The sequence below is a fragment of the Megalops cyprinoides genome, chromosome 10, assembly GCF_013368585.1.
Source record: "Megalops cyprinoides isolate fMegCyp1 chromosome 10, fMegCyp1.pri, whole genome shotgun sequence".
In the NCBI taxonomy this organism is placed as follows: Eukaryota; Metazoa; Chordata; class Actinopteri; order Elopiformes; family Megalopidae; genus Megalops; species Megalops cyprinoides.
Genome location: NC_050592.1, coordinates 32,806,685 through 32,834,335, shown reverse-complemented (window position 1 = coordinate 32,834,335; position 27,651 = coordinate 32,806,685). Strand labels below are relative to the sequence as shown.

The 27,651-nt window shown below is 39.0% G+C and overlaps 1 protein-coding gene across 1 annotated transcript in view; it reads left to right on the top strand.

Moving 5' to 3' along the window:
- The window catches only part of dpys (dihydropyrimidinase), a 33,066-nt gene that overhangs the window by 2,388 nt on the left and 3,027 nt on the right, over positions 1 to 27,651 (top strand). The window contains exons 3-8 of the mRNA XM_036538931.1: positions 1,341 to 1,499; positions 6,140 to 6,319; positions 18,898 to 19,087; positions 21,217 to 21,373; positions 22,062 to 22,203; positions 23,210 to 23,352. Coding sequence (XP_036394824.1) covers positions 1,341 to 1,499; positions 6,140 to 6,319; positions 18,898 to 19,087; positions 21,217 to 21,373; positions 22,062 to 22,203; positions 23,210 to 23,352 — 971 coding nt within the window. The remainder of the gene's footprint in view (positions 1 to 1,340; positions 1,500 to 6,139; positions 6,320 to 18,897; positions 19,088 to 21,216; positions 21,374 to 22,061; positions 22,204 to 23,209; positions 23,353 to 27,651) is intronic.

Genomic DNA, 27,651 nt, shown 5'->3' with positions numbered 1-27,651 from the left:
ACAGGCAGTTAATGCTTGGCAGTATATCAAGGACTCTCAGAGAAAAATTGTGCAAAAGTACAGAAAACCAGAGAACCAGATAACAGTAACATTTTTTGCCATAGAGACAGAATAGGGAGGATTTCTCCCAGTATAGTCACACAGAGTTGTTTGTTTAACCTTCAGGGTTAAGGCAATGTTTCAAAAGTCCTTTTCTTAATTTTCTTCCACACCCTCCTTCCTCATGATGCCAAGAGGAAGAGAAAGTCTTCCACTTAGAGATCTGAGGTGGCCTACCCCTACTATGGGAAGGCCCACATGTCCCATCCTGTGTCTCTCACCACATCGTTTGCAGCGTCCCTGGTAAAATAGATGAGAAGCACTGACTGTGATCACGGCCCCAGACGTGGGAACAAATGAACATGCAGGTCACAAAACAGAAACCCCTACCGCATTCTCTCAGACTTGACTCTCATATGGCAGACATAACATGAATATAACTCCTGCTGAAGTTAAAGTGGTATTGAGAGTATATGAAATATGTCTCAAAATCGTAAATGAGCAATGCTGATTTGCCCACACCATTTTCTCAGTTATATACGTAATAGTACAAGGGTGTATGCAACCAGCCAAACTTGCTTTTCATTCAACAGCTTTCTCACTGTGGTATATGCAAATCAACCAGGAATTAATGAATGGTCTTTAAGATATCTGCAACATGTGTATTTTTAAGACATCAGAGAATTTTCCTATATGCCCAAGAACACATCCATCAATCATGATAAACTATTTAGTTCCTGGGGTTCTAAAAATGTATGAATTTACATTTGGCTTGCCTTCAGTTTGACCCTGTGGTTATTTTTGCCTGGGACCTCTCAGGAGTGAGTCACTGGCATACAGCTGGGAGACTATTTCAAACTATGCTCATGCTCAGATGAGAATAATGGTGAATCATGTTTGGTCTGATATACTAAAGGATTTGTGTTTTAAATGGCTGTGTGTGACTATTTAATTCTAATACTGGTTGTATAGCACTTGCATTTGCTACTTGTAATCTGTATTTCTAACATTTAAATCTAAGTCACTTAGATAAGTAAATCACACAAACAGTTGTAATAAGATGTTATGTAATGATGACAATAATCATTAAAAACAAGACTAATAATAATGATGGTTTCAAAATGTATGGTTAAATCACTATTTCAGTGCAGCAATGAATGTGATCAGTTTAATGTTTTCAGAAATGAAACATTTTGAGTCCACTAATAATGATATCACTGACATCACCCACCCTGAAGAGATGGCAGGAGGTTTGTGCAGCAGCCAGCCATGTAACCGTGTTTCCCTGTGTGTGCCCCCAGGCTGCCCTGGCCGGAGGCACGACCATGATCCTGGACTTCGTCATCCCCCAGAAGGGCACCTCGCTCCTAGAGGCCTATGAGCGCTGGAGGGCCATGGCGGACTCCAAGGTCTGCTGTGACTATTCCCTCCATGTGGCCGTCACCTGGTGGAGTGACACGGTATGGCAAACTTTGATGTCCTTGATATTGCAGCAATCAGTGTCACCTTAATCACTTAATCAAGTTTTGTTTTAGTGCTTTTTTACAATCAAGATTATCACAAAATGCTGTAAATAGTGCATTTTCAAAAAAAAAAAACCCAGGCTAAATTGGAAAAACTGTAAAATTATTCCCTGACCCCAGGAAAAGGTGGTTGAAAGATTCCTGGAAAAGAACAATATAAAAGACAGCATTGGTGTAACACAAGGCATCACTTGATCTCAATCCTTCCATCAAAATAGTTCCATTCTATAGCCAGTGAGGTGGAAAGGGGATGGAAATATTCGTCTCAGGCAGGTTATGAGTGGGGGCCCTCTGAGAGTGGATGGTACAGCCCCTGAGAGTGGATGGTACAGCAATGGTCCAGACATTGTATTCTCCTCTCTCCCCAAGCAACTTCCTAAGTTACCAGTCAAGGGTAAAGTGTGACAGCAGATAGCATTTTACACAATTTTTTTTTCTTGTTTTTTGAGGTCATTGAACAACATTGTGGACTTTTTGTCCCTTCCCTCTTAAAGAACTGTTTTATTCAATATAATGTCTCACTTCTCTATGTTTTGTGTCCTCCTGTGCTCTCACACCTCCCTCCAGAAAATTCCCCCCATATCCCTATTCCTGTATCTTGGCATTCAACTTACCTGTCTGAACCTTGCCCCATGCTCTCCCCTTTGATGCCTCCTCAGTTACTTAGCAGACACACTTATCTGGTGTGACTTACATAGCTGGATATTTACTGAGGCAATTCAGGTTAAGCACCTTGCCCAGGAATGTAACAGCAGTGCCCCACTGGGGGATCGAACCAGAAACCTGTGGGTTATGAGCCCTGTCCCTTACGACTATGCCACACTGCTGATCCCCTTCTCCTCAATTTAATCTTTGAAAATGCATTAATGTGCATGACAGAGGCTCAGTGGAGCTCAGTGGTCAAGGTGTTTACTTCAAATGCAAGCTTTGAATGCCCAGCTGTACAGCCTGGGTTAGATCCTGGCCATGTCATCACCTGACAATGACCAGGAGCCCACAGCTGCAGAAATTTGCTTTGCTCCACCAGGCATAGGAGTTGGTAGGTAGGACAGGGTTTGTCCTTCTCAACACACACCAGTAACCAGTAACCCCTGCTGGTCAATCGGGTGCCTATAGTCAGCCTGTATGAAGCTCTACATGAAATGTCTTCCTCCAGCTCACGTCTCTGCCATCTTAACTTGGGAACTGTGGTGTGAAAAAAGTGGTGCTTCATATAGCGTGTGTTGGAGGGGAACACAAGTCTGTCTGCCCCCCCGGATTGTGAGTGGAGGTTGTAGGGATGAGTGTCATCTCTATGATACATTCCATATACATTCCAGACACATTGGGAGGAAACTCTTTTAGTTAGTTTGCATTACATTATTGTCATTTAGCAGGTGCTCTTATCCAGAGTGACTTACATTGGTTAACATGTGAAAATTGTATCTATTTATACAGCTGGGTATTTACTGAGGCTATTCTGGCTGAAGTACCTTGCTCAAAGGTACAGTAGCATTGCCCCAGTGGTGAACTGAACAAGCAACCTTTTGGTTACGAGTCCTCCTCCTTATTATTGTGCTACACTTTTATTGTACATCTTTGAGAGATTAATGTTTTGTAGAGATATTTTGAGTAACTGCAGGAAGAGGGGGGGGGGTACAGACCTAGGTTTTTCATATTTAAGTAGGAGTTACCTGGATATGAATATTACAGGTTCTGTGGGAGTGAGTACTTATCTTGCAATGTTGAGAACAGTAAGACAGAATAATTGTAAAATTTTAAATGATATATTTAAGTGGTTAATTCCCCTCTAGGATCAGAACCAGAAAATAAATATAGTATTAGGTTAGTTTTATGTCATGCCTCAAATGTGGATGCAATACAGAGAATTTATCATGGAAATGATTTTCTTTTGTTCCCTGTGAAAAGCAGATCACTGAAGGTGAGTGGACAGCACATCTCACATAACTGATCTTATGGATCTTGATGGGTGTTGAACATATCTTGTACAATGTCATTATTATAGAGGCTTATTGTGGTTATTTGAATCTGTGTGTACGCTGAGGTTTTTTTTTTACAAATAGGATAAGCAAATGGCAGCATGAATTTTGTGATGATGGGCAATCTTACTTTTTACCAGTGTGAAGGTTTTGGATATTGTATTGTTGGTGGTTGACAGATGCTGGGGTATAGGGCCCTGATCCAATTAATGATGTTCTTCCCAAATCCAAAACATCCAAGTGAATATTCAGTGAAGGGGAGTGGTCAGCTCACATGATCAACTCTTTTCTCAGGGCTCGACAATACAACGACTGAATGTGTATTGTTGAATTTGGATGGGTGCATGATGCTGAAGAGCCTTCTGGTATTGTCCTGTGAGTTTCTGCCTTTGATAAAGTCGTTCTGGTCTGGATGGGTTCATTTGAATATTACTGATTCAAGCCTACAAGCAAGGGCTGTACAAATAATGTTAATATTACTACTGATAAGAGATAGAAGTCTGTAACTCCAGCAAAGTGATTTTCCTTTCCAGGTAGAGTGATTACAGTTGTGTTCATGTGTTGTTTGAAGGGAGAGGTTGAGATGATTTAGTTATTAATTCAATCGATTAATATAGTAAGTTGCCAAATGAATAACTGTAAATGTAAATAGAAAGGAGAGTGACGGATTCTGCTGGGAATCCATCCAGACCAGGGGACCTACCACTGGACATTGGAGCCGGTGCTTGCGGAAGTTCATTAGGGGAGAAAGAAAGCAATAGTCATCTATACTGTAAAGAGTTTGGATAGACCAGTGTTGTTTAAAAATTGTTTAATCTCATTAAGTCATATGAGTTGTCTGGTGTCTAGGGATTTTGAAAGAATGATTGAAAAAGTTATTTCCAAATGGCTGATTGTTTCTTCACTTTTTTCAACTGCAGTTGCAATGATCACTTTTTTCAATGATATTCTTCAGCTAGTATTTGCCCTGTTCAGCTTGAGATTTACCTCCCCTTAAGAGATAAAAAAGAGAAAAAAATGACTTTCATTCACTCAAAATATCCACACTGCGATATTGTAGTATATCTATATAAGGTTTATTCACAGCCAATGATACACATCTGTCTTGCTGCTCAGATGTCTCTCCCCTTGATTTTAACCCCTTTTTGCTGGAAAAGTTTAGATTTGGCAATGATCAGCCTGGGGCCCTTGTTGCTGTTGGTATGGTCCAGCCAACAAATGCAGCGGGACACGATTTCATTCACAATGTCCTTCTGCAACCTTAGAGGTTTTCAGAAAAAAAGCCTTTCAATGGCAGCTGGAGGTTTTTCAGGATCTTGTAAGGTTATTGGGCATACCACACAACAAATGATTTATTTAATTTTTTCACATTCACATTTCAGACTGCAAGCTATTAACAGTACCTTTGACTGTCTTGTTGTCCTTCCAAAAAAATAAGCAACTAACTGAGGGATGAGTCAATGAAACTGTTGTGTACCCTTTATTGCTCTAGTCTACTCTTGTGTAAGGTCACCAACTCAACAATACAATATTTAAAGCTACACTAAATGTTTCAGTTTCCTTATATTCACTGTATGGAATTCCGGAGGAAAAATTTCATTTCTCTGTGTTGACGTTTATATAATGTTTGTAATAAATGCTGAACTATCTTTTTTGTTTATTTTATTTTATAATATTTTATTTAAATATTTTTAAAATTTAGTACTTCTTTCAACTGACGAAGTCTCATTTTTTAGGAGAAATATGCAGTTATTTTTGGCTGTAGAGTGCAACTATTTACTAGAAGACTCATTTGAAAGGTATTTAGAATGCTTAAAACCTTAATAAACATTGTTGGATGGTAGTCTGTTCCCACTATCACAACTGAGTCCCAATTGATTGCAAACAGGGCTCTGGAAGTACTGATACATTACAATTGGGGCTGTGTATAACAAATATCCTACAGTGCTTTTAGATAGATAGATAGATAGATAGATAGATAGATATGTACTTTATTAATCCCAGTGGGAAATTAAGTATATCAATTTTGGTATTGATTGATGGTCACTAGGACTTCAGAGGAATTGTAACTGAAGGAGTAATGCTTTCCCTGCAAAGATGATTCCTTCTTTAATTTGAATTAACAGCAAGTATTTCAGTACATGCTCAGTACAGTGCGTTCAGCTAAAAAGCACATCTTTCTAACTGTAATCAGTATTTGATTGGTTTTCCCATGCCTAACAATTTTAGATTGTATTCATAATGATTTTTTATTATTCTCTGTAAATCCATAACCATGGTAACACAATTTCAAATCTCTGGCCCTATTGTGTTATATTCAATAGATACTACAGGAGGGTCTACAGGTCATATGGCCATTAGTGTCTTATACCAGGTGTCGCTCAAACTTCATTGTCCTAGTGTGGAGTGACATTATATGCTGTAGAGTTTCTGTGTGTAAGAAAGTAAGAAGTAAGTGTGGTGACCTTAAGTGAAGAATGAATCCTACATACTCACAATGCCAGCTTACTAATGCTACATGGTTTGGTTTTTAATGTAGTATTTACACTGAATGCGTCTCTCACTCCAAACATATTTCTCCTGCCTCAAAATTGATAGGTCAAACAGGAAATGGAGACTCTGGTCCAAGAGAAGGGTGTCAACTCCTTCAAGATGTTCATGGCCTACAAGGACAGCTTCATGCTCCAGGATCATGAGCTTTATACTGCCTTTTCCCAGTGCAAAGAGATCGGCGCCATCGCCCAGGTGCATGCAGAGAATGGAGATCTCATAGCGGAGGTGAGTATCTCCTCAGAAGCACCTCAGGTGTTCACCTAGGGTGGTCACCATTGGTTCACCATACTGCTAATTTTTTGCATTTATGTATCAGTAAGAGCTAGAAATTATGCTCCCCTGGAACATCTCAACAAGCATTTGAAACTGAAACCCAGGGAAAGTGGTTGGTTGGACATGTCAAGCATGTCACAAAGAGGATGTTCTTCACCTTCATCCTCTTTTTTAACTGTGTGGTGCCTCCAACCAATCATGTTCCCTTTAATTGGTTTAATTGTTGAGAGAAGAAGGTTCCTTCTCTTCACCTGAAAGAGGATGAAGCCCGTAAACAGATGGACATAAATGTCAGTTTACAGGCTGCACTGTGGAGTGATGGTTAGAGCTATTAGCAGGAAACATAAGGACCAGGCATGTGAGTGTTGCTTTATGGTCATTGAGCATACTACTTACATACTATAATACTCTCTCTAAGATGGGGAAAAATGAGTATGAAGTTTTGAAGTTTTTGAAGTTGCCTGACATACTGTCCTCTCCCATATGGATAGCAAATTCAAATGTTCAAATGCCTTTTGACTTTCCTTCCCTCATTTATGCAAATTTTACTGAAAAACTGAGAGTGAAAAATCTGAGAAAGACTAAATTGTACAGGTATGTTGAATATCTAATAGCAGTCTGAGAATGCCAGAGTTCATGGGAGTAAATGGTAAATGTTTAACTGTAGTGTTACTTAATAGGTTAAAGACCCCTCCCAGAAAATAGAGCAGTACTTGGGAAGAGTCATTGTTTCATTAGTTTACTGTAATGTGTCTTTTCTGCTCTGATGTTGCTCATTGAGTGCTCCTGTTTTCACATATTCTGTCCTGGTATTAGTATTAGAGAGTGGTCTATTCTGGCTGTCTGCCAGTTTCCTGTATCTAAAAAACAGTACCTCTGGTAGCTGAGTCTTTACTGTGAAGAGCCTATTTCAGTTAGCCAGCCTTTGTCATACTGTTCTCTAGCACATTCACCTCAAGCCACACAAAGGTTCCACAAATTTTTGGAAGACACAAAATTTAGTAACACATGATTGCTACATTTGTGGTGTGTTAGTCTGTATGAATTAAATTTATGTGATTGTGAAAGGAGGTTGCTTGTGTTTACCCCTTCTTTAATTAATGAGATAATCACACAATAGTTTGTCCTGGAACAAAAAGACAAGCAAAGCTTTTTACACACAAAGATATATTTGTAGTTTTAAAAAGACAAATTATCCGCATTAAAAAAACAAATAAAACTACCTTGATGACACTGTGTATGTTGTTTTGTGTAGATAAGTCTCCATTTTCCAAGTTAAAGGTCAACAAAATGCATGAACGCCACAGCTTTAGTACCTTCCAGATGTACAGTACATCTCATCTTACCTCACATCAGATGTGAGTATGCAATTCACACAAGCAAACATATTTCATGTCTATGTTAGAGATTGTGTGGACTCCAGTATCGAGTAATTGCTAGAGGTATATTTTATAACTCATTTCATTTTTTAAGAACTGGAACTGATCTGTGTAGAATTTTGACGGAGGGAGATGTTCAGTAATCCAGCCTATACCCGTGATTTTGTCCCTCAGTGATGGTTTGCTATTTCTGAGCAAACTAATTGTTAAAGCAAAATTGTAAGCCATGAAAAAAAGTCTCAGATAACAAGTTATAGCTCAGAGTGAGAAATGTTGTAAGTCTAAACAGGTGTTGACCTTGGAACATTTGACAGAGGGGTCTGAAATTCTTTCTTGGTATGTTATCATAGCAGTGTGCTGTATCCAGAATATTCTCCACTCGAAAGAAAATTTAGCAACGCTCTGTGAATTAATAACGTTTGTGGCCCTGATGTCTGCTGTCACCAATGTGGCTTCCATGCACTTTGTATTGGGGAAGCAAAACTATTCTAGTATTGATTCCTGTGCTGTCCACAGATTTACAGCAGCACTTTTTTATTAATACAACTTGTATTAATTACATTAGTAAGTCATTGGATTGCTTCCTTATTGGTCGTAGATGGACAACAATTTGGAAATATTGATGTCATGAACACCTGCTGTGACATCACTAGTGATGTCACGAACACTTGCTTCAAAGAGGCCTGGCTTTGTTGAAATAAAGGCTAAGCCCCATTGTTCCTGGCTGAGAGCATCCACAATAACAGCCACGGCAGCTGTCCTGGTTTCTCAAAAGAGGGGGAATGTTCATACAACCACAAAAAATAGCTCAACTGATTATACAGATTGTAATTTTCTTGTCAACATGTATTTATTTTTATGGTCATTTCTATAGCAAATAATGGAAGGACACATTGTGAAGCTGTGAATCATTTTCATTTTTTTTTACTTTTTCAATGACATAAGTAAATAAAATTCAGGTGGATTGACTATAATGACAACATATACTGTAACAAAATTAAGTTGACAAGATAAAACACATTTAGTTCAATCACAGTAAGCAAGAGATTTAAAACGGTTTTGGTAAAAATGTTTGGTGGGATAGTAAAGGAAAGAAAAATTATAGGGAGTAACAGGTATTATCTGAAGGTATTATCAATTTACAAGAGCCTGATTAGCAAAAGAAGAGAAGGATGAGGTTGTTGCCATAAAGATGTTTTCCTTCAGGAGATAACAAAAAAGTGATAAAACACTGGGATGTTCAATTCACCACAGAGGAACAGGAGTGGAGAGATTGTGATTTAGAAAAATGAGAGTCTCAGGAGACGAGAGGAATAAAAGAAAGAGCAGCAGTTGTGTTTGGTTGCTCAGAAACAAAGGTCCTATGAAGTGCTTCTGATTGGCCCAGAACAGCCTTGTAGTACTTGAGTCCAAGACTTGGACCCAAATCCAACTTTAACCTTGATTTACATGACTCGTGACTTGACATGGACTCACCCATTGGTGACTTGTACTTGAACTTGAACTCCTACATGTTGTTTAATCATAACCCAGGTAGCCAAAAATTTTTGGCCCAATAATGGCCCAAATCCTGCAGGCCAGAAGAAATAACTCGGCCCAAGTATGGTTGCCAGACACTTGCCAAATTCAGTTTGAATGATGCCCCAGAATCGGCCCAAGTACACTGGTCCAGGTCTGGCTGCCGAACCAGCATTGCCAGCATAGGGGCGCAATCACCCCAACAAAACTGCCAGAACTTGCCCATACAAATTGGTGCAACTCCGGATGCCGGTTTTGCCAGAACTGGCCCATATGCAAGCCAGTTGACAGCCTGTAAAAAGTAATGACTGACCTAGGGATGCAACGGTATTTTGTCAAACCGTTCGGTTCAATACGCACACGTGAACCACGGTAATGCGATATGCCTGTCATTTTCCTATAATTTCCAAAACTTGCTTATTGCGCTGCAGACTACACGCACGTTGTACATTCAGATCCACAGAACATCTCTGGAGCCTGTCAGAATTTCCCCGGAGCCTATCAGCGCTCTGTATGCAAATAGGAGCTGGAGAGGAGAAGGGAAACTAAAAACAAACGTTCTTGCGTACGGTCACACCGGTGTGGTTTGCCATTTAGCGCGTTTGCTAAAACCAGTGCGATTTAGGGATGAAACAGTTGCCGGTAAAATTCCCAACGGTTAGTATTACCCTTTCAGACTTTAATTATCATTAAAACTGTGGTTGATTACCGCGCTTTGAAAAACCCACGTTAAATACTGCCTAGCATCAACCAAAGTTAGCAAGTCTCCCAGACGCAGGTGCAAGCATGCGCAGCATGCAACGTGGGTTTGTTTTGCGTCAGTGAAAACATGGCGGAAGGCAGTGATAGGGCTCCGGAGATTTTTCAACGGTATAAATTTTCATACCGTTTCACCTCTCCTGCGATTAGAACACTAGATTGGAAAAATTCTAGCTAATTTTATCTTTGCGGGATAAGCGGTTTAAATAAGCGATTTAACATTAAAAAATATAACAAATGCTAACTGAAAACAATGAGAAGCTTAATAACGCTAATGAAAACATACACACCATGTAACGTTACATTTGTGTTTTAATGAGTGAAATAGATAGTGAAAACATATTAGTGAGTGAAATTGTTTTAATGAGTGAAATATCTGTATATATCACAAGGCCTACACTGATTAAACAAAGACAGCAACCTTCTGTATGTGTGAATGCACACATTTAAAAAATGTCCTCCATCACTAGAACTTTCATGCACTAAGCACTGTTTACAATATACAGTGTCCTGACCCATTGAGGGCTGACAGTTAACATCCAGCTCAGGCATATGGTACAATAAATCAGATTAGTGTGAAGCAACAGGGTGCAACATTAATTCTTTACCTCGCACAGTTTTCGAATGTAAATGCACGGTTTTGCAAAATTTTATGGTTACCAGGGAGTTTTCCCTTTTTGGCCCAAGACGTCATAGGACACTGACCACAGTAAACCAGATTTCAAGGGCTGCAATGGGCAAACGGTGTCTGAAGCATACTTTGTCAACCAGACTCTGATTAGGACAACCACATGCTAGTAACTAGACATGCTAGAAAGTGAAACCATATAAACATTCAAAACTGAATACTGTCCAAAAAAAAAAAGTTGAGCACTGTGGGTCAGACCACTATCTTACTATCCAGACTATCCTACCCCAGCTAAAAGTGAGTGTCACAGTCGTATACCGGGTCTTTCTTCCTGCTCCCTGGTGTACGCATGTGCCCGAGTACTACCACTTCAGATACTGGAAGAAAAATCCACCTCCAGGAAAGCTATGCTTACCATTACATGGTTCTTCTTTTGAGGGTCTGCTAAACTATACATTCCTCTGGCTGTTTTACTCAAATTTTCTAAAATAATCCATCAAATGATCAAGCACTTCATGGAGTATTTCACAGCAGCAGTGCAAGTTGCATTTACATGTTGACATCTGACAGAATAAATGTCCAAAATAATGCAATATTAGCTTGTTTGTTAACTTACTTAATGTAACACAGAATTTAAAACATTTTTTGTGTTCAGCATAACACTGAAACTCGAGCTGTAATTATTTGCTTTTGATATTTAGAGTGAACACAAATTATTCATTTTATTAAACATGAAAAATGGTTTTTAAATTTCAAACTACCAAAATTATTGTCTAGTGCACAATATGTTTTATTCATTAAAGATCCCCTCCAGACATGATTTATGATATATGAAAATACTCCGTTTTGAATAATTTGTCTAATATGTTTTTTCCACAAAAAAGTTCAATTACTCACATATTTCTTAAACTTACATCTACTCCTTGTCCCTCGTTGAAAAATCCAGAATCTATGAATATGCAAATTTTTTCAATTTCAAAAGTTTACCTGCTGGATGCAATGTCTCCTACTTCACTGAAAAGTCCATTCTCATTGTATGTGACCTGGAGGCTTCATGTTTCCACATCACACTAACCAGATGAATGTGAAAACAGCCTTCTAGTGTCAAACTCTGCACATACTGTACATCATTCTGAGCAGTGAAGCTCAAACATCCAAGTGAAGTAACAAAAACTGATCTTTTTTTGTCGCATTCTCTCCCCACCCCTGCATTACCCCATGCCTACCCCCATAACACCCATACATGTGCTACTTTTTCTGTTAAAAATGGCACCATGACTATCTGTTATAAGAATTTATTTTAACAAACAAACAAGTTAACAAGTAACAACATAACTGCAAAAAATGCCCATGAATGAATCTTACGGCACCCTCAAGCAAGCCGCTGTGAACCTTGAGTGTACCCTAAAAGATGGATAGATAGAGAGTTAAAAGGAGGGGCTGGGGGCAGATAAACATACACGGTTAGTTACACAGTCAGATAGATAGATAGGCAGATAGGCATTTTAAGTACATCAGATTCGGTCCACAGGAAAATTCAACTGCCTGAGATAAAATGGAAGGTGCGTCCCAAAAACGTCTCCTCCCTTCAATGTCCAATATTAGCCTTTGGCAAATATGATCAGGTTGATACATCACTGTTTATGAATTAAAGTCATTGTTAGCCTATAATTGTTGTCAACGTTATCATGCTTCATTATTAGCTAGCTAGCTATCAATAGCAGTTTACCTGGTAAATCAGCAGAGATGAACTAGCTAACCAGGCAGCTAGCAGTAGCAGATACAATATAGTCTTGCCTAGCTAGCTAACAAGTGAAACTACCTAGCTAGCTGCTGCATTTCGTATTGATAACAAGGTAATGCATATTACAATTTCAGAAACTTTTATTTTACTGGGACGCACTCGGAGGAGAAGCTATAGCAGTGTCCACTTTCCCTAGCTATATCACTATGACCCAGCTCTGCCACTGTACAGATAGTAGCAAAAGAAACGCTGCTTGGAATAAAGTGACGGAAATCGTCAGTGTTTCTGGTGTGTAAATATAAATATAAATATGTTTCAATATAACTTACAGTAATATAATGTAGCCTACAGTAATGTACAGTAACAAGGTTATCCACATGGCATGAATATTTGACCTATCTGATGTAGCAAGGATATGTTATCGACCCAGCATCATTTATAACTACAACAGTAGGCCTAATCAGAAACCTAACGTAACTCAAGAGGCGGACGAGCCGACACGCCCATAACTGGCGGATAGTAGCAGGCGGGAGTGGTGTAGCTTAATCCAAAAATTAAGAAATGCTAGTGTTTTGATTAGAACACGATCGCTTTTGTAGAATATCACCAAAATGCCTTTCCAAATACTGACTGCATGTAAAAAGAAAAAAAGGAGCGGCAAGAAAGAAAAAATTTGCATCAGACAGGCTGCCGAATTTCACAGTAAAAAGCTTGCATTGTTGGGAAACCAACAAAAAATAAAGACATATTCTGAAGTTCCACAAATGTTTTGTGTTTAAACTATAACTATTTGCACTGCCTTTGATTTCGGGAGGGGCTGTATGAGGACCAGTGCAATAGTATGTCAACTGGTTAATTTGTACTAGTGTGGTGACTCCACCACTCCCCGCCTCTACCGGTCAGGCCAGAGAATCCCTTCCGTTCGTGTGCCTTCTATATGCTGTATCAAATACAGAAATAACAATCTCCAAAATTAACACAAACTATACCTCAAAGTCTGATGTAAGTAGGTTTATTGTATATGGATCAGAAATCACATACAGTAAACCGGGCTGGTCCACGTCGGTGCAAAGCAGTCACACCCTCTCTTGAGACCCAGGTCTGGAAAGCACCTCAAATTCCCCTTCTTTTATACTTTTCCCAATCCTTCCCATTGCTGAGCTCACCTGCCAGCTCCCACTCTCATGGTCCACCCTCTTTTTCTCTTTTTGGTTTAATTAAGCTTTTACACAATTATTTATTTATTTCTCTCATTCATTCTTAGTTTTCCTTGGGTTTTTCTTCCAATATTTTCATGCCAAGCCAAGCTATATTTTTTAAAATAAGTGGCGCTCTCCAAAATTTTATGTTGGCAATCACCCAGGCTTCCTGGGTCCATTACACCTGTCCTGCAATGACCTTAAGCAAGCATGGTGAACTTAATACAACCTTTTGGCAGTGAGCTCATGCTAATACACAGTGTTGCTAGGATAACATAATTTTCTACCACACTAGCTAGCTAAAACATTGACTAAATTATAACACGGCTGAGTTCAAATTAGCAAATTGGCTAAGTTACGGTAATTCTCCAGGGTCATATCTAACGCTAGATCGGTCTGCACATGATTTTATCTTCTTTATCAAAAAACAATACATCGATATTATATGTGTAGGACGGTTCAATAAAAGAACTTTACATGACAGACAAATAGAGAGAAATACTCACCGCAGGAGCAACCGGCATTGGTTGTCTGTGAGGAAAGAAAAAGCCCGCCAAGTGTGGTCGCCACTACATTTCGCACTACGCATGTACTAAACTCAGATGATTTTTTTTTTTTTAGCCATGGCGCATCATACTGAGCCATAGCCAGTATGTAAAGCCACAGCATATTGCCTTGTTAAATAACATTACCACTGCATTTGTCAAACAAAACCAAAGCTCCTGCACATAAACTATGGATCTTGGAATATGCCACCTGAGTTATTATAGACTGTTAAATTGTTTTAATTAAATATTAATTTAATATGAATTAAATATTAATTGATTAATTGAAAAACAGAGAAAGGAAATACAATTATTACTGTAAAATTCTGTCATTTTAAAAGTATATTATTATTCCAGTGGCACATTCCAGGCTTCATAATGAAATAATAAGATATGACATGTAGTCATAGGCCCATAAGTTTAGGGGTAATTTCCTGCACCATTTTCTGACCACTTCTGATTTGGCATAGTCCAGAGACCCACCTTCCCCTATGCTCCACCCCCGACATCTCCACCCCCAACCCTCAACCTAAACTGGTCCAGGTCTTTATGGCCATTTGGTCCAAATGCAACCAAATGTGCCAATTCTCAGCCGAAATCTTCCCAAATCCACACACCCCAAATCTGGCAACCATTACTGGGCCAGAGCTGGCTCACCTTAGGTGAACTGCTGCCAGAACACAGCTGAGTGCACCGACACTTAGCAGCAATCGGCCCGATTCGGCTGGCTACCTGGAAAATGTTTCCAAATTTAATTGTAAAGATGAGTATATGATTAAATAAACCACTGAAACTAAATTATTATATTGCAATTAAACATTTTCAATGGTATCTTCCTGATCAACCTGTTACTAGGTTGTTACTAGTATTAATGATGCATCAGTGAACATGTAGTCAGTGAGGAGCACAAATTTTTTGAGATGTCAATACTAGATCTTGCCAATCCAGTCAGTCTTGGTTAAGTCAGTTGCTTAAATTGGAAATGTTATGTTACCAACGATGTTCCTAGCAAGTGTTTCAACTATGACCATACTGAATTTTTTCAATCCTGCTATACAGCAAGATAGCTAGCCTTGCTAGCCTTTTGACTAGCTACCATTTCAAGATGACCATGGCAAATTCCGGTTATCATCAGCAATAAAGCTGTGCCAGGTAGCCAATTATATCATGCTAACTGGCTAAGTAACTCAGAGCTAGTTGTTTCTTTTAAATAGAAGACCTTGGAAAAGAGAGGTATAATATGTTAAAATACTGAATGTCTTAAATTTGATATTTTTAGGTAGTGTTGCATTATTGTAATTATCTTTTTAGGGGCTTCTCCAAAAAATTGGAGATTTGCTTTTAAGTATGCCCACCTACTCCACTCATGCTGACTGTCCTATCCAATCCAGTTATTAAAGGAAAGAAAGAAAGATTTGAATTTGTCAGCTCGGATTTGTCACCTCGTTTGGACAACTCAGATGTCACTTTTTCATCTTATAGTGGGAGCTGTGAAATTTGATGTTTTTTCCATTCCTTACTTCTTGATTTGAACTTGAGTACCAGTAACTTGGACTCAAGGTTAGGTGGCATGACTACAACAAGATAGAACAGTGGAGTGCTTTATAGTGTATTATATACATAGAAACTAATTTTGCCATATAGCATGGAGAAAAATGAAATGATGCACCATGCATCAGGATCACAGCTGGTGTGCTCAGTCTGATTCAGATTAATTGGCTTCTAAATCCAATTCAGCCCTGTGATGGAAATGCTGCATTGCAAACATGCTACTGCTGCAGCTGATGCGTTTTAGTCCTAACAAGGAAAGCAAGCAGTAAGTTAGTAGTTACTGTAAAAAAATTGCCATGGCCCATGAAAAGGAGTTGTGTGGCATATGTTGTTATTCAGGGACCCTTTTGTAGAATGTCACATAAGAAAAAAAGAGGAAAAGTGGATCAAAGAAGAAAAGTTGAATAAATGACAGAGAGGAGTTTTTAGAGATTCCCCACCAGTTCATTGCAAGAGGGCACAAATGGGAAATTTATAGGTGCAAGAGAAATGGAGAGGTCAACTGAGGGAGTGTTGGGGCAGGAAAAAATAAAAGGACCAGTGTAGAAAGGTTAAGTTAAATATGGTCAGAATACATCCAGAAGTGGATATCAGGTTGACATGCTGAAATCCAAGAGGAAATGTGAGAAGTGTGTGTGTGTGGCGGGGGGGGGGGGGGGGGGGGGGTGTTTGGGGGGTGGGGATGAGAGACAACTGTGCACAGAGGAAATAAGAGCAACTGTGGGAAGCAGTGAAATGACCTAGAGAGAGGGAGAAGGGTGCAGAGCAAGAAAAAAGAGCTGACCCAGAACAGAGCCATGAGGCACTCCCCCGGAGATAAAGTTTTGAGGTTGGAGAGAACTGCCCTGGCAGAATCGATCATGAATGATGAGTTTTCCAGAGCTGATTGTATTGAGGAATCTATTGGATTGAAAGCAGTTGAGATCTGGAAGAATTAAGTAACTCTGGAAAGAGACAATCAGTTCTGTTTATCCTTCCCTCAGGTCCCCTCTGATGCACTGAGCTGAGATTGTGCAGCAGGTCAGCACTTCACCTTTGCTCTGACTGAACATCGTTATTCTGTTTCTGCCAGTTTGTTATCTCTCAGAGCATATTTGTGCTAATCTTGAAACATCTCACTGACTGAGTAAATTAAAAAAAAGTTATAATTTGAAAGGGCGTAGGGAAAATGAGGAGGGTACTGAACGCAAATGGGTTGTTATCTTTTCAGGCCAAGATAAGTGGGCATGTCATCTGTTGTGTATCAGTGTCAGTTTGGGGTGAGCAGTGCAGTGGTCTGTACCATGACAAAGAACAGAATGAGGTTATTCCCGTACAATAATGTCACCTTTGCCCACTTGACATATGCTTACTGTAGCAATCTGATCTGCTGGCCTCATACCTTGATATTATTTATCTGCTGCTTTTGGCATTGGTGTATTTTAATTGGCACAGTGCAGAAATATGTTTGTTCTATATTCATATTCATTCATATTCATTCAATTGTAATGCATTATCTTTTTGGTTTGCTGCCTGTCTCTTCCAATTGCTTTTCATACAGTTAATCAAGGACGGTGAACTTACTCTCTAATGTCACAAGCCCTTACCACTGCTCATGGGAGAAATATTCAAAATGAAGTTAATACTTAACATCTATCCTATACTTGGGTAAATATATCACTGCATTCAACTAGCATCACAGGGGCAAAACTAGAAAAAGAATCTAAACTAATCTGGGCACATTTGTTTGGTTACCCTTTGGTTTGTTTCTTGCCCCAGATTAACACCGTAGTAAACATTACATACACACATGTGGGTAGTATCAGTGGGCAGAAAATAATAATATTTATTATTCATATCACTAGAGCATCCCTCATGCTTACAGTGCCCTTGGGCCATCATTTGTGGCTTCGTCTTTTCCATTTACGTATCACACCCCACGGTCCTGTTACAATATGATGTCATCACGAGCTTGAAGAAGGCAAAGAGGCTTGCTGTCTAATTCTGTTATATCACTTAATATCATATGTCATATGCCATATCAGTTATCATGGTGTATTTCAGTCTGTCAGAGCTGGCTGGCTGAGCTAGTTCTGAGGTAACGTGATGGCTGTGTCTGCACACTATAGTGGAGTTTGTTACTTTATTGTAATTTAAAACTTTTTACACCTTGAAAATGTATCAATATATGAACACATTGCATATGAAACAAACATAGTTTGTCCAAACCCAGCTTCATTCAGTCCTTCAATTAGCTGTTTTTATTTTATTTTTTTCTAATGTTTTTTCTAAGTGCTGTCTTGTATGTCTGGCACAGTCATGTGAAAGTGTTAAATGCTGCTATTGTGTAGAGAAAACCAAACAGATGTGTTTGACTTGAAATAATAACATACCAACCAAGAACACTAGATAAACATTCCTTCTAATGTTTTGAAGAATCAGAATTTGCAAGGCTGACAACATTGTCAAGGTTAGACTTTTACACTTTTTTTAAACTTTAACTAGGCATTTTTACTCCTTTTAACATGCTTTAAATTATTGTGTTAAACATCAGAGAGGACAGGTGTTGACAGGTTTACAGTGTGGACTGTTGTCCTTGGTTTCACTAGGTGTCGGGGCCCCTTTCTAAAGAATTGTTATAGCACTCTCCTTGCTCAATAGATATACTCCTTGCCTAAATCGGTGAAACGTGAATGGTCAAGGGTCAAAGCTATGATAGTGTTCCAACTTTGGTCACAGGCTGAAAATGTTCTGAATGAGGAGCAAGATATATTTATGCATTTTGTCCATGTGTTTTTTGATTGTTATTTTTCATGCTACAAAATAGTACAACTGCTGTAAAAACCTTTGAAGTTTCAGTTGGTGAGTTTTAATTACCCATGACCAGCACTAGAGGGTAGCAAAGACACACATTTTGCAGAAAATGTTAAGTTACTGATACAGCAGACAGGTATCAGTTTCTAAAACATAATGAAATCAAATCATGAAATCATCAAGCCAAAATCAGCCTAAAAGAATTTTGACCAATCTTGTCAACCATACATGACATAGCTGAGTCCTCCAGGTTTAGGGGTTCCTAATTGGTCAGTTTGGTAAAACCTGTGGTGTCATCACAATCCAGTTCAACAGCTGTATTATTAGATTTGACAAGATGAACTGATATTCCGCAAGCCCATCTGAAAAAGTTGCACCCCCCACAGTGATTGTGTGTATCTGTGTGTACCACAGGGGGCCAAGCGGATGATCTCTCTGGGAATCACAGGGCCTGAAGGTCATGAACTGTGCCGTCCAGAAGAGGTGGAGGCTGAGGCTACCCAGCGCGCCATCACCATTGCCCACTCCGTCAACTGCCCGCTCTATGTGGTCCATGTCATGAGCAAGTCAGCCGCCAAGGTGGTGGCTAACGCACGCAGAAATGGTGAGGGCCTCACGCTGGGACATCAAGAAGAACAGCAGGGGTTGGAGTTGGAGTGTGTGTGTGTGTGTGTAGGGGGTGCACTGGCGTAACAATTGACGGTGCAACCGGTACAGCACACCAGGGCCCAGAAGCTGTCAGGGGCCCATGTAGGAAGGCAATTTTTTGCTGGTTTACTATTTGTAGGTGGGCCCTCTCGCACATTGACCGTTTCACGCAGTGTTCAAAGTAACCATTCAGTGATATCACTGAAATTATTTGTAATTGTGACAGCTATATATACCACCTTCCCACCTTGTGTATCACACTTACAGTTTTGAGCCATAGACTTTTTATATGAATTTTTATTTGTCCTTATTGAAATGTTCCAAAACTACATGTTTTATTAAAAATAAATATTATTTCTACTCACCACTTATTTAATTTGGTTGCTTTCTTCTCAAAAGTTACGACGGAAGAAAGCTTGCTGGGAAATGCTAATTTGTTTGTCCAATGACCTTGCTCCCTGTCATTTGTGATAACTTGCGTGACGTCAATTTTTTTCCTCAACTCAAATAATGAGTTGCTGTGCTTTTCTTGATGGCTATTTGTTCTATGCTTATTGACATATTGTGTAAGCTACCTTTGTGTTGATTTGCTAGTGTAGACTGGCTAAAGCTATTTCGGATGTTTGATAGTTGGAGAAATTAGGCTGTGGTGGTTTGAGTCCAAGAAAAATATTTGCACCTGGGCCAATCACAATTATGTTACGTTGGGGGGGTAGAATTTTCATTGAGTCTATACTGGTCATGGTCATGGCTGTGGGTCATTGCTCATTGCTGTACATCTTATCTTGTTTATTTAAACTTGGTCACTTTTTTGGTTTTCAGTATTAAAATTTGTAAAATGCTCAGAGGTGGGCAGTTCCTGTCTATGAGATTTACAGAGCTGTTGCAGGTGTCACATGAGGTCACATCTCTAATTTATTGTCTAAAAAAGTTTCCACTTGAAGCAGATGGTAAACTATACTTGCAGTATCCAAACATAAAGATGACAACTGACATCAGCTTTGAAAAGAGCAATGTATGATTTTGCAGTACAGGGAAAATGAAGTAAGCAATGGCTGTTGTAAATGGTGATTTCCCACAGAGGGAATGTTAAATTTACCTCTAAATATAATGATGCACTAATTGATTCTGGAATAAAAATGTGTAACTACTACATTCAGCAGCGCATTTTGATAATTCCATATTTGTTGCATTTTGTTTTATCTCTGGGATTCCTTTGACCAGAGTGTAGGGATTAATTTGAATAAACGTGTTTTGTGTTTTGAAATGATATACTGATAACAGATGCAGATATGCTGTGGTGTGTGATGAAGTAAATAAGGTCCTAAACGACCAGCTGAAGTCCTATCCCCAACTGACCCTTTGGGGAGTGTACTTCCTAACAGTGGTTTGTCCTCTTCTGGTTGGCTGGATTGTATTTGGGTTTGGTTTACTCCCACTGGGAATGTGTGTTTTGTGTGTTGGCAGGTTGGTGTTTAGTCTGGCAAATTTATTATTATTTGGGCCAAATTCAGTGACCTAGGTCAGGGTTTAAACCTCACATTTAAATCACTAGACAACTGAATTCTGTTAGATATTGGGACAGGTGTTCTTAACAAATGAGATTAGGAACATCTGTTCCAGGCCTCATAGAGTGATCTAGTGGTCTAAATCTGAGGTCCCCTGCTAAGCTCATGGCAATGGGCCCACCTGTGTTTTTCAGGCAGGCTATAGCATAAGTCAGGCACATTTTGTATTTAACTACTTTGTGTGTCTGATAGGTTTGTCTTTGGATGTATTGTGTCTCTGTTAGGTTTGTGTATGCTTTTGTATAATTTTGCTGTGTATAATTTTGCATGTTTCTAGCAGGTGTGTTTTATTGATGTGTCTCTGTTACATTCAAATTAAGTTGTTTTATGTCTACAGCAGATTTATGTGTAATTGTATTGTGTGTTTATGCTGGGTGATGTTGTGTCTCTGGCAGGTTTAAATTTGGGTGTGGTGTGACTGGATGGGTTTTGATTTGTTATGCACTGAAAGCAAAGGTTGTGACTGGTTGCTGTTAGAGGTTGTCCCCTAACATTTGGTTCTGCTGCGTTCTGATAGGCCGGGTGGTGTTTGGCGAGCCAATCGCAGCGGGTCTGGGCACAGACGGCACCCACTACTGGCATGAGGACTGGGCCCACGCTGCAGGTTTTGTCATGGGCCCCCCTTTGCGACCAGATCCCAGCACCCCAGGATACCTCATGGACCTGCTGGCCAAGTGAGTGAGATACTGGCATCTCACATAACATAACCTAACATGTGGCACCCATCATCATGGAGACACTCAAAAAATAATCAGCATGAATCAAATTAAATAAGGACATTGATTGCACTACAGCATTGCAGTTCAAACAGCCTGCTATTCATGTTTACCTATCATGGTAGTCACTGGATTTATTATTTCAGGCTGTATAAATTGTAAGTAGCTTTCTGTCTATGCTTGCTTCCCTTATAATAGAAAACCTCACGTAGCTAAATTGTTTCAAAACGTCATCTCTTACCATGACATGTCATTCCATTTGAACATTGTCAGTAACCTCAAGGCAAGCCACAGATGCAAGGAACAGACCAAATGAGTGAGTGAGTGACCATTTAGAGATGGCCACAATCGGCAATAATTATGTCGCCAGTGGTCTTGCTACTGGAGCAACAGTAAGACTCCTCTTTCTGTACAACATCCAGTCACTTCACCACCTTTCCAAACACAGCGTCCTTTCTGTCCAGATGGTTCATGCATTTTCTCCACAGGAAAATGATTGAAATGCAAACATTGTGCCTCGCCACTTCTTTGATGAGCACATCAAGCCAACTCTGTGTTTGGTAAAATCTGCATTTTGTGCGACAGTGGATTGGAGAGGGGTGGGACTGCTGCTTCTACGTTGTGCTCATGGTAGTTTCTTTCACAGTGATGACCTCAGTGTGACAGGCACAGACAACTGCACCTTCTCTGTCTGTCAGAAAGCCCTGGGAAAGGACGACTTCACCAAAATCCCCAACGGAGTGAATGGGGTGGAGGACAGAATGTCTGTCATATGGGAAAAGGGTGTGGTCAGTGCTTTTCCATTATGATTCTGTGAAGTATGCAGCTGTCGTTAATCAGCGTGTATGTGCTTATTTTTATTACTTTAGGTATTCATGTATAGCAATATGGTGTTAAACGCTCTACAGTCAGCTCTGTGCAATTTAACTGATGGTTTATGAATGAATTAAAGACACTATGTGTATGCTGGTGTGTAATCAGGAGAAAGGGGCAGTTGACTGATCAAGGGGCTAAATTGACATCTGAATGGTAGCAAGTACCAGAATAAAAGAATAAAAGCAAACAGTAACAGAATAAAAACAAAGGAGACAGCAATTAAATAAAAAGACTGACCAAACTCTGAATTGTTACCTTCTAAAAGGTTCTACTTCAAGACTATGACCTCTGCTTAAGACAATAAATGCCATTATAATTAGTAGTATTATTTGTAGAAGTGGTAGTAGTATTAAGTCATTTAACAGGCCATTATCCAGGGCAACTGTCTGTACATGACATAATTGCACTACAATATTAAAACATTTGAATGCATCAATAATACATTTTGTCCATTAAAACAGAAATACAATTAATATGCAAGGAATTGAATTGGTCCAGTGGAAAAAAGAATAATGGAGTCATGACTGACTGAGCTTTATTGAAATCAAGAAGTGCTGTAGTATTGGCGGGGTATGGATCGTGTTTAGTTTAGATGCCTCTGGAGAGTCGTTCTGCTGTCACATTTCAAGCAGAGACAGCATTTTCAGAAAGCTGAAATCATGGCGGAAGTGTCATTTATTTTACTCACACACCACAAAACACTCAGGCTGGCCAACAAAAGGCACATGAGAGATTTAGCTGTGTGCAACCTATTGTAAAGCTGACATGTTTCAACGTTTAAAAGTGAAACTCAAGGTACCAGCTGTGGTCACGCATTGACCTTTTCCGTCCTGTAAACCTGTGAGGAAATGCAATCGCCAGTCATGGATAGGATACTGTATACCGAGACTCCCTATTTTGTCAAACTGCTTTTTTCAGCACAGCGGAAAAATGGACGAAAATCGATTTGTAGCTGTCACCAGCAGCAACGCGGCGAAAATCTTTAACCTTTATCCCCGGAAAGGAAGAATTGGCAAAGGGTCGGATGCTGACGTGGTCGTTTGGGACCCCAATGCCACCAGGTAAGACCGACCCAAAGGCTACGTCCCCTCCAGCCATTTTGTTGACAAAGTGGCAAGGTAGACTGCTTGGACCAGTTTTTTGGAGTGTGTGCAGAACTGTATATGAGTTTTCCTTGAGGAGAAGAGTTTAAATACTTTGAGTTCAGTTTGGTAACCAGATATAGCCAATTGTCGAGAGGTTTGTACTAATGAAATGGTTACAACTTTCTTGAAATGAAAGCAAGGAATAACATTTGCCAAAAAGTTTCAAAAGTTATGGTTTGTATTGGAAAATTTACAGATGACCCACAGGGGGAATTAATATTTCTGAGTAGCTACTTTGTGAGGCCAAAAAACTGAAATTGCTTTTTATCTGATATCAAAACTTTGATTTCAGTTTAATGTTTACAGTTTTTAACTTAATTTTAGGGAATGGGATGCTGCCTGCTATAAATAAAATGTTTTGTTGTTGTTGTCTTATGCTGTTTTTGACAGTCATTCTTGAATTTTTATAAAATATGTGTGACTTACATGAGTGAAATATTTATGTCCACTGCTTCTGGATTTTATTCTGCCTCAACTCAATCCTCTACAAGATGGCCTAGATATTGAAAATAGATGGATAGTCATAACTTCACTTATTGTTAGTGTATTGTATTTTTTTTTTTCATTTTAAATTAATTTCACTGATTCTGATTCTGGACATCCATATTGAACTCATGGCAAATTTTCTGGACAGTCCATATTCAAATTTGTTTGCTGATCCTGTTCCGATTTCACGGTCCTGTTTAAATATTGGACAGCAGAGGGCGCTCATATTTAGAATAACGTTTTGCTGTAAGCTACTGTAGCTCCTGAAGGTACAAACTGGTAAATTCAATAAATCTTTTGCGTAATGCACGAAAGACAACGAACATTGTACATTTTGATATTAATAGTGCAAAAATTAAATTTAATTATGAATGACACATATTAAGATGTTAAACACAGGTTCTGGCTTCCGGTGAGAGACAAGAGGAGCATGTTAATTTAAGAAACAAAACGCATCTGTGTGAATATTTTGAATTTTTTGAATATTTTGTCAATCATTACAGCGTACAGCATGTACCTGAGAATGAAATTTTAAGCTCACTCGATAATTCAAATATGGCAACGCCGACAGAAATATAACATTGATAAAACCACAATAATTTAATATACTTGTGAAGGTAGCTAATTACAACAGTGATTTGTCATATTATGACTGACAATATCACAGAAAGTGTATTGCTCCTGTATGGCTTGCCATAAGTCATTACCACAGTAGACAGCTCATTCAAGATTCTTTTGGTGTGGATGACGATGTTTTGCATTTAGGGCACCAATAACTAGTAATAAATTGCATACATGCACACAGAAATGTTATAAATCAGCTTATACTCTAGCTAGCTATTCTGAGTAATTGAGTGGGTTTATCTCATACCTAACCACAGCCACAGATGTGTTTGACGTGATTATGTTCATTATTTGTAAGCAGAGCTAATGACCACCAGCATCTACCTAGGGATACAGCTGGGTATTCCAAGTGTCAAATTTGAAAGTTCCGTACATACTTAACTTTGAATAAGCAGCATTTTTACTAAAATGATTCCTACTAAAAAAAACTAGAAAAAGCACTGGGTCAGATAATTGTATTTCATTTTTGATATTATTATATTTTTCACTTTCTTAAATGATTTTGAATTTGCGATTTAAGTTAATACAAGTAGCACCATATCCCCTTTGTTTGGAAACCCTATGAGTAATGTTTTTTTTTTTTTTTTGCTAATTTAATTAGTGTCATGAGTCATTGCTTGCTGTCATTTTTAAGTATGGTATTTCAATGAAGTAAATCAACACACTTGCATAACTGCATAACGCGTATATATATATATGTACTGTATATATTTATATATATATATATATATATATATATATATATATATATATATATATATATACGCACCACCACTGCTACGCCAAAAATGCGCATAGTAGTTCATAGTAGTTATAGTAACGTTATCATAACATAGTAACACGGAATGCAAATATCAAAATCCAGTCAAGGATGGAGTGCAAGTGTAATATAAACCGAACCAAATCTCCTCCTTTGCACAAGAGGAGCAGCGATTGAACGGTTGATTTTGCACCAAATGTGAGCGTGTTGGGGGCGGGGGAGGGGGGAGTGGATCGAGTACGAGGACGAGTACGTGCATTTGTGTAAGTGTATTGCATCTTAAACAGAGATGTGACATTTTCCAATCCAAACGTCGGGACGGAGACTTAAGGCTCTCTGACAAACAGTTTCTGTTGTTAATGTGGCATTTTGCACATGTGCAGACGCACACGGACATGACTGCAGTCCCCTCCAACGGAAGAGGTTTATGGTCTGCGACGATCGCCTCGCGGCAGCTAACCCATAGCGAAAGCGGAGCGCGTGCAGAGAGCCAGCAGCTGAGGCTTATGTAATTTGGGCCGTGCTGCTTTTTTCCTCCTATAGAATGTAGGCTAGCTCCCTGAAGGCGTGTAAGAAACCGCTGATGTGGGCTTAGCGAGGAGAACGAACTCCGGCAAATTCACAGCAAATCAACTTAATGTTAATGTGTGCTGAGCTCTTGCGTAAGCAGGGCACATGAAATTAGAATATTTCCACTGTCTTGTTTGTGAATCGTTGAATGCTCTGTAAATGTTATGATAGCCTCCCCCTTATACAGTTCTGGTGTTAACAATTATAGCAAACGATGCAATACAAAATGCATTGTTGCTGTAACTCGCCCCCCCCCCCCCCCCCCCCCCCCCCCCCTTTGCAAGCCATCTGCATTCCTCTGTCACTGTTGAATATAACTGATTGACTCAGAGCACTTCGCTTTGATTGTTCCAATTTAACCGTGAAATTGCATAATTTTCACGTTAATTACCCTTGAAAGAGGGTACCCTTACTACTTGCAAACGTCAAGAGCCAAAAGCAGTCCATGTGGCCTGTATTATTTTTGAAATCACCGTATTTCAGAATATTTGTATTCACTTGTCCACTCTTTTTAAAACATGAAACGTACAATGTTGTACTTACTGATCGATACCAGTTGATTGATGTGATTTACTTTGATTCATGCCTCCATAACAGCTGATGAGTTTGAAAGCAGTAGTGACCACTGCAATGTTACCCATAATTCAGGTGAAGCTAAAATGATTCTTCCTTGTTAAAAAGATGGAAATCAATTTCGTCAAAGTGTAAGTATGGATGACAGCATTTTGGCTCAGATTAAATGGTTGAAATCAAAGAAAAATATTGTGTTTAGAATTGGAAAAAGATGGTTTTGTGTTACATTCCTCATGCTGTGGGAAGATCAAAGCATGTTATGGGTCGATGGAATCTGGATCTTAAAACCCAAGCCTCTTGAGATTTACATTTACATTTACACTTATTCATTTGGCAGACACTTTTATCCACAGTGACTTACAAGCGAGGTAGAGTACAACACAAGTAAAAAACCAGATTAGTCAGAGCAACGATTCAGAGTAAAGTACAAGGTAGCTCTTGTTAGAATGTGTTCTCACAAAACAAAATTATATTTTTATATTTATAAAAATAAAGCTTATAAATTACATAATTTTGCAGTAATTAAAATGTGGTTATTGAAGTCATTTGCAGGAAACTACATGGCAATGTTCATTTAAGTCAAACTGAATAATATCCATTTCATTATCACCTTCTAACACACAAATGTATGTATTCCCCCTCTGTGTATGTGTATATATAATATTGTATAATATATACTTGAATATGTCATGTCTTGATAGCTGTCATTTCACCCTTATTTTTCAGCTCAGGTGCTCAGTTTTAACGTTCATGTTTGTGGATCACCATAAATCTGTGTTAGGAAACAATAGTGTTTTATCAGTGGGCTCGTGTGGCAGCTTTTTTTAGAGTGCTTACACAGCATTTTTAAAAATGTAGACATGAGTATCTGTCAAGAGCAGAGTTATGGTAAAGAATCAACTGCATGGCTATCTTGAAATGTTATAAAGGTAATGACACAGTTTTTAATTAACAGCGGTTAGGACATATATATATAAGTGACTGAAGATATTTTGACATAGAACAATTAGTTTCAGGATTTATTCAGCTCCAGTGTTGATCGTTGTGGCAGGTAGAATGCTTTGAGCCAATTGCACAGGCAAGTGCGACTTACTGTTACATTCAGTTGTTTAGAGCTGTGTCTTATGAGGACTCTTAACTTGATGGGTGTAGGGTATATCCTCTGAAAGACTTTCCCTGTGGTTTATTGTATTTCCAGAGAG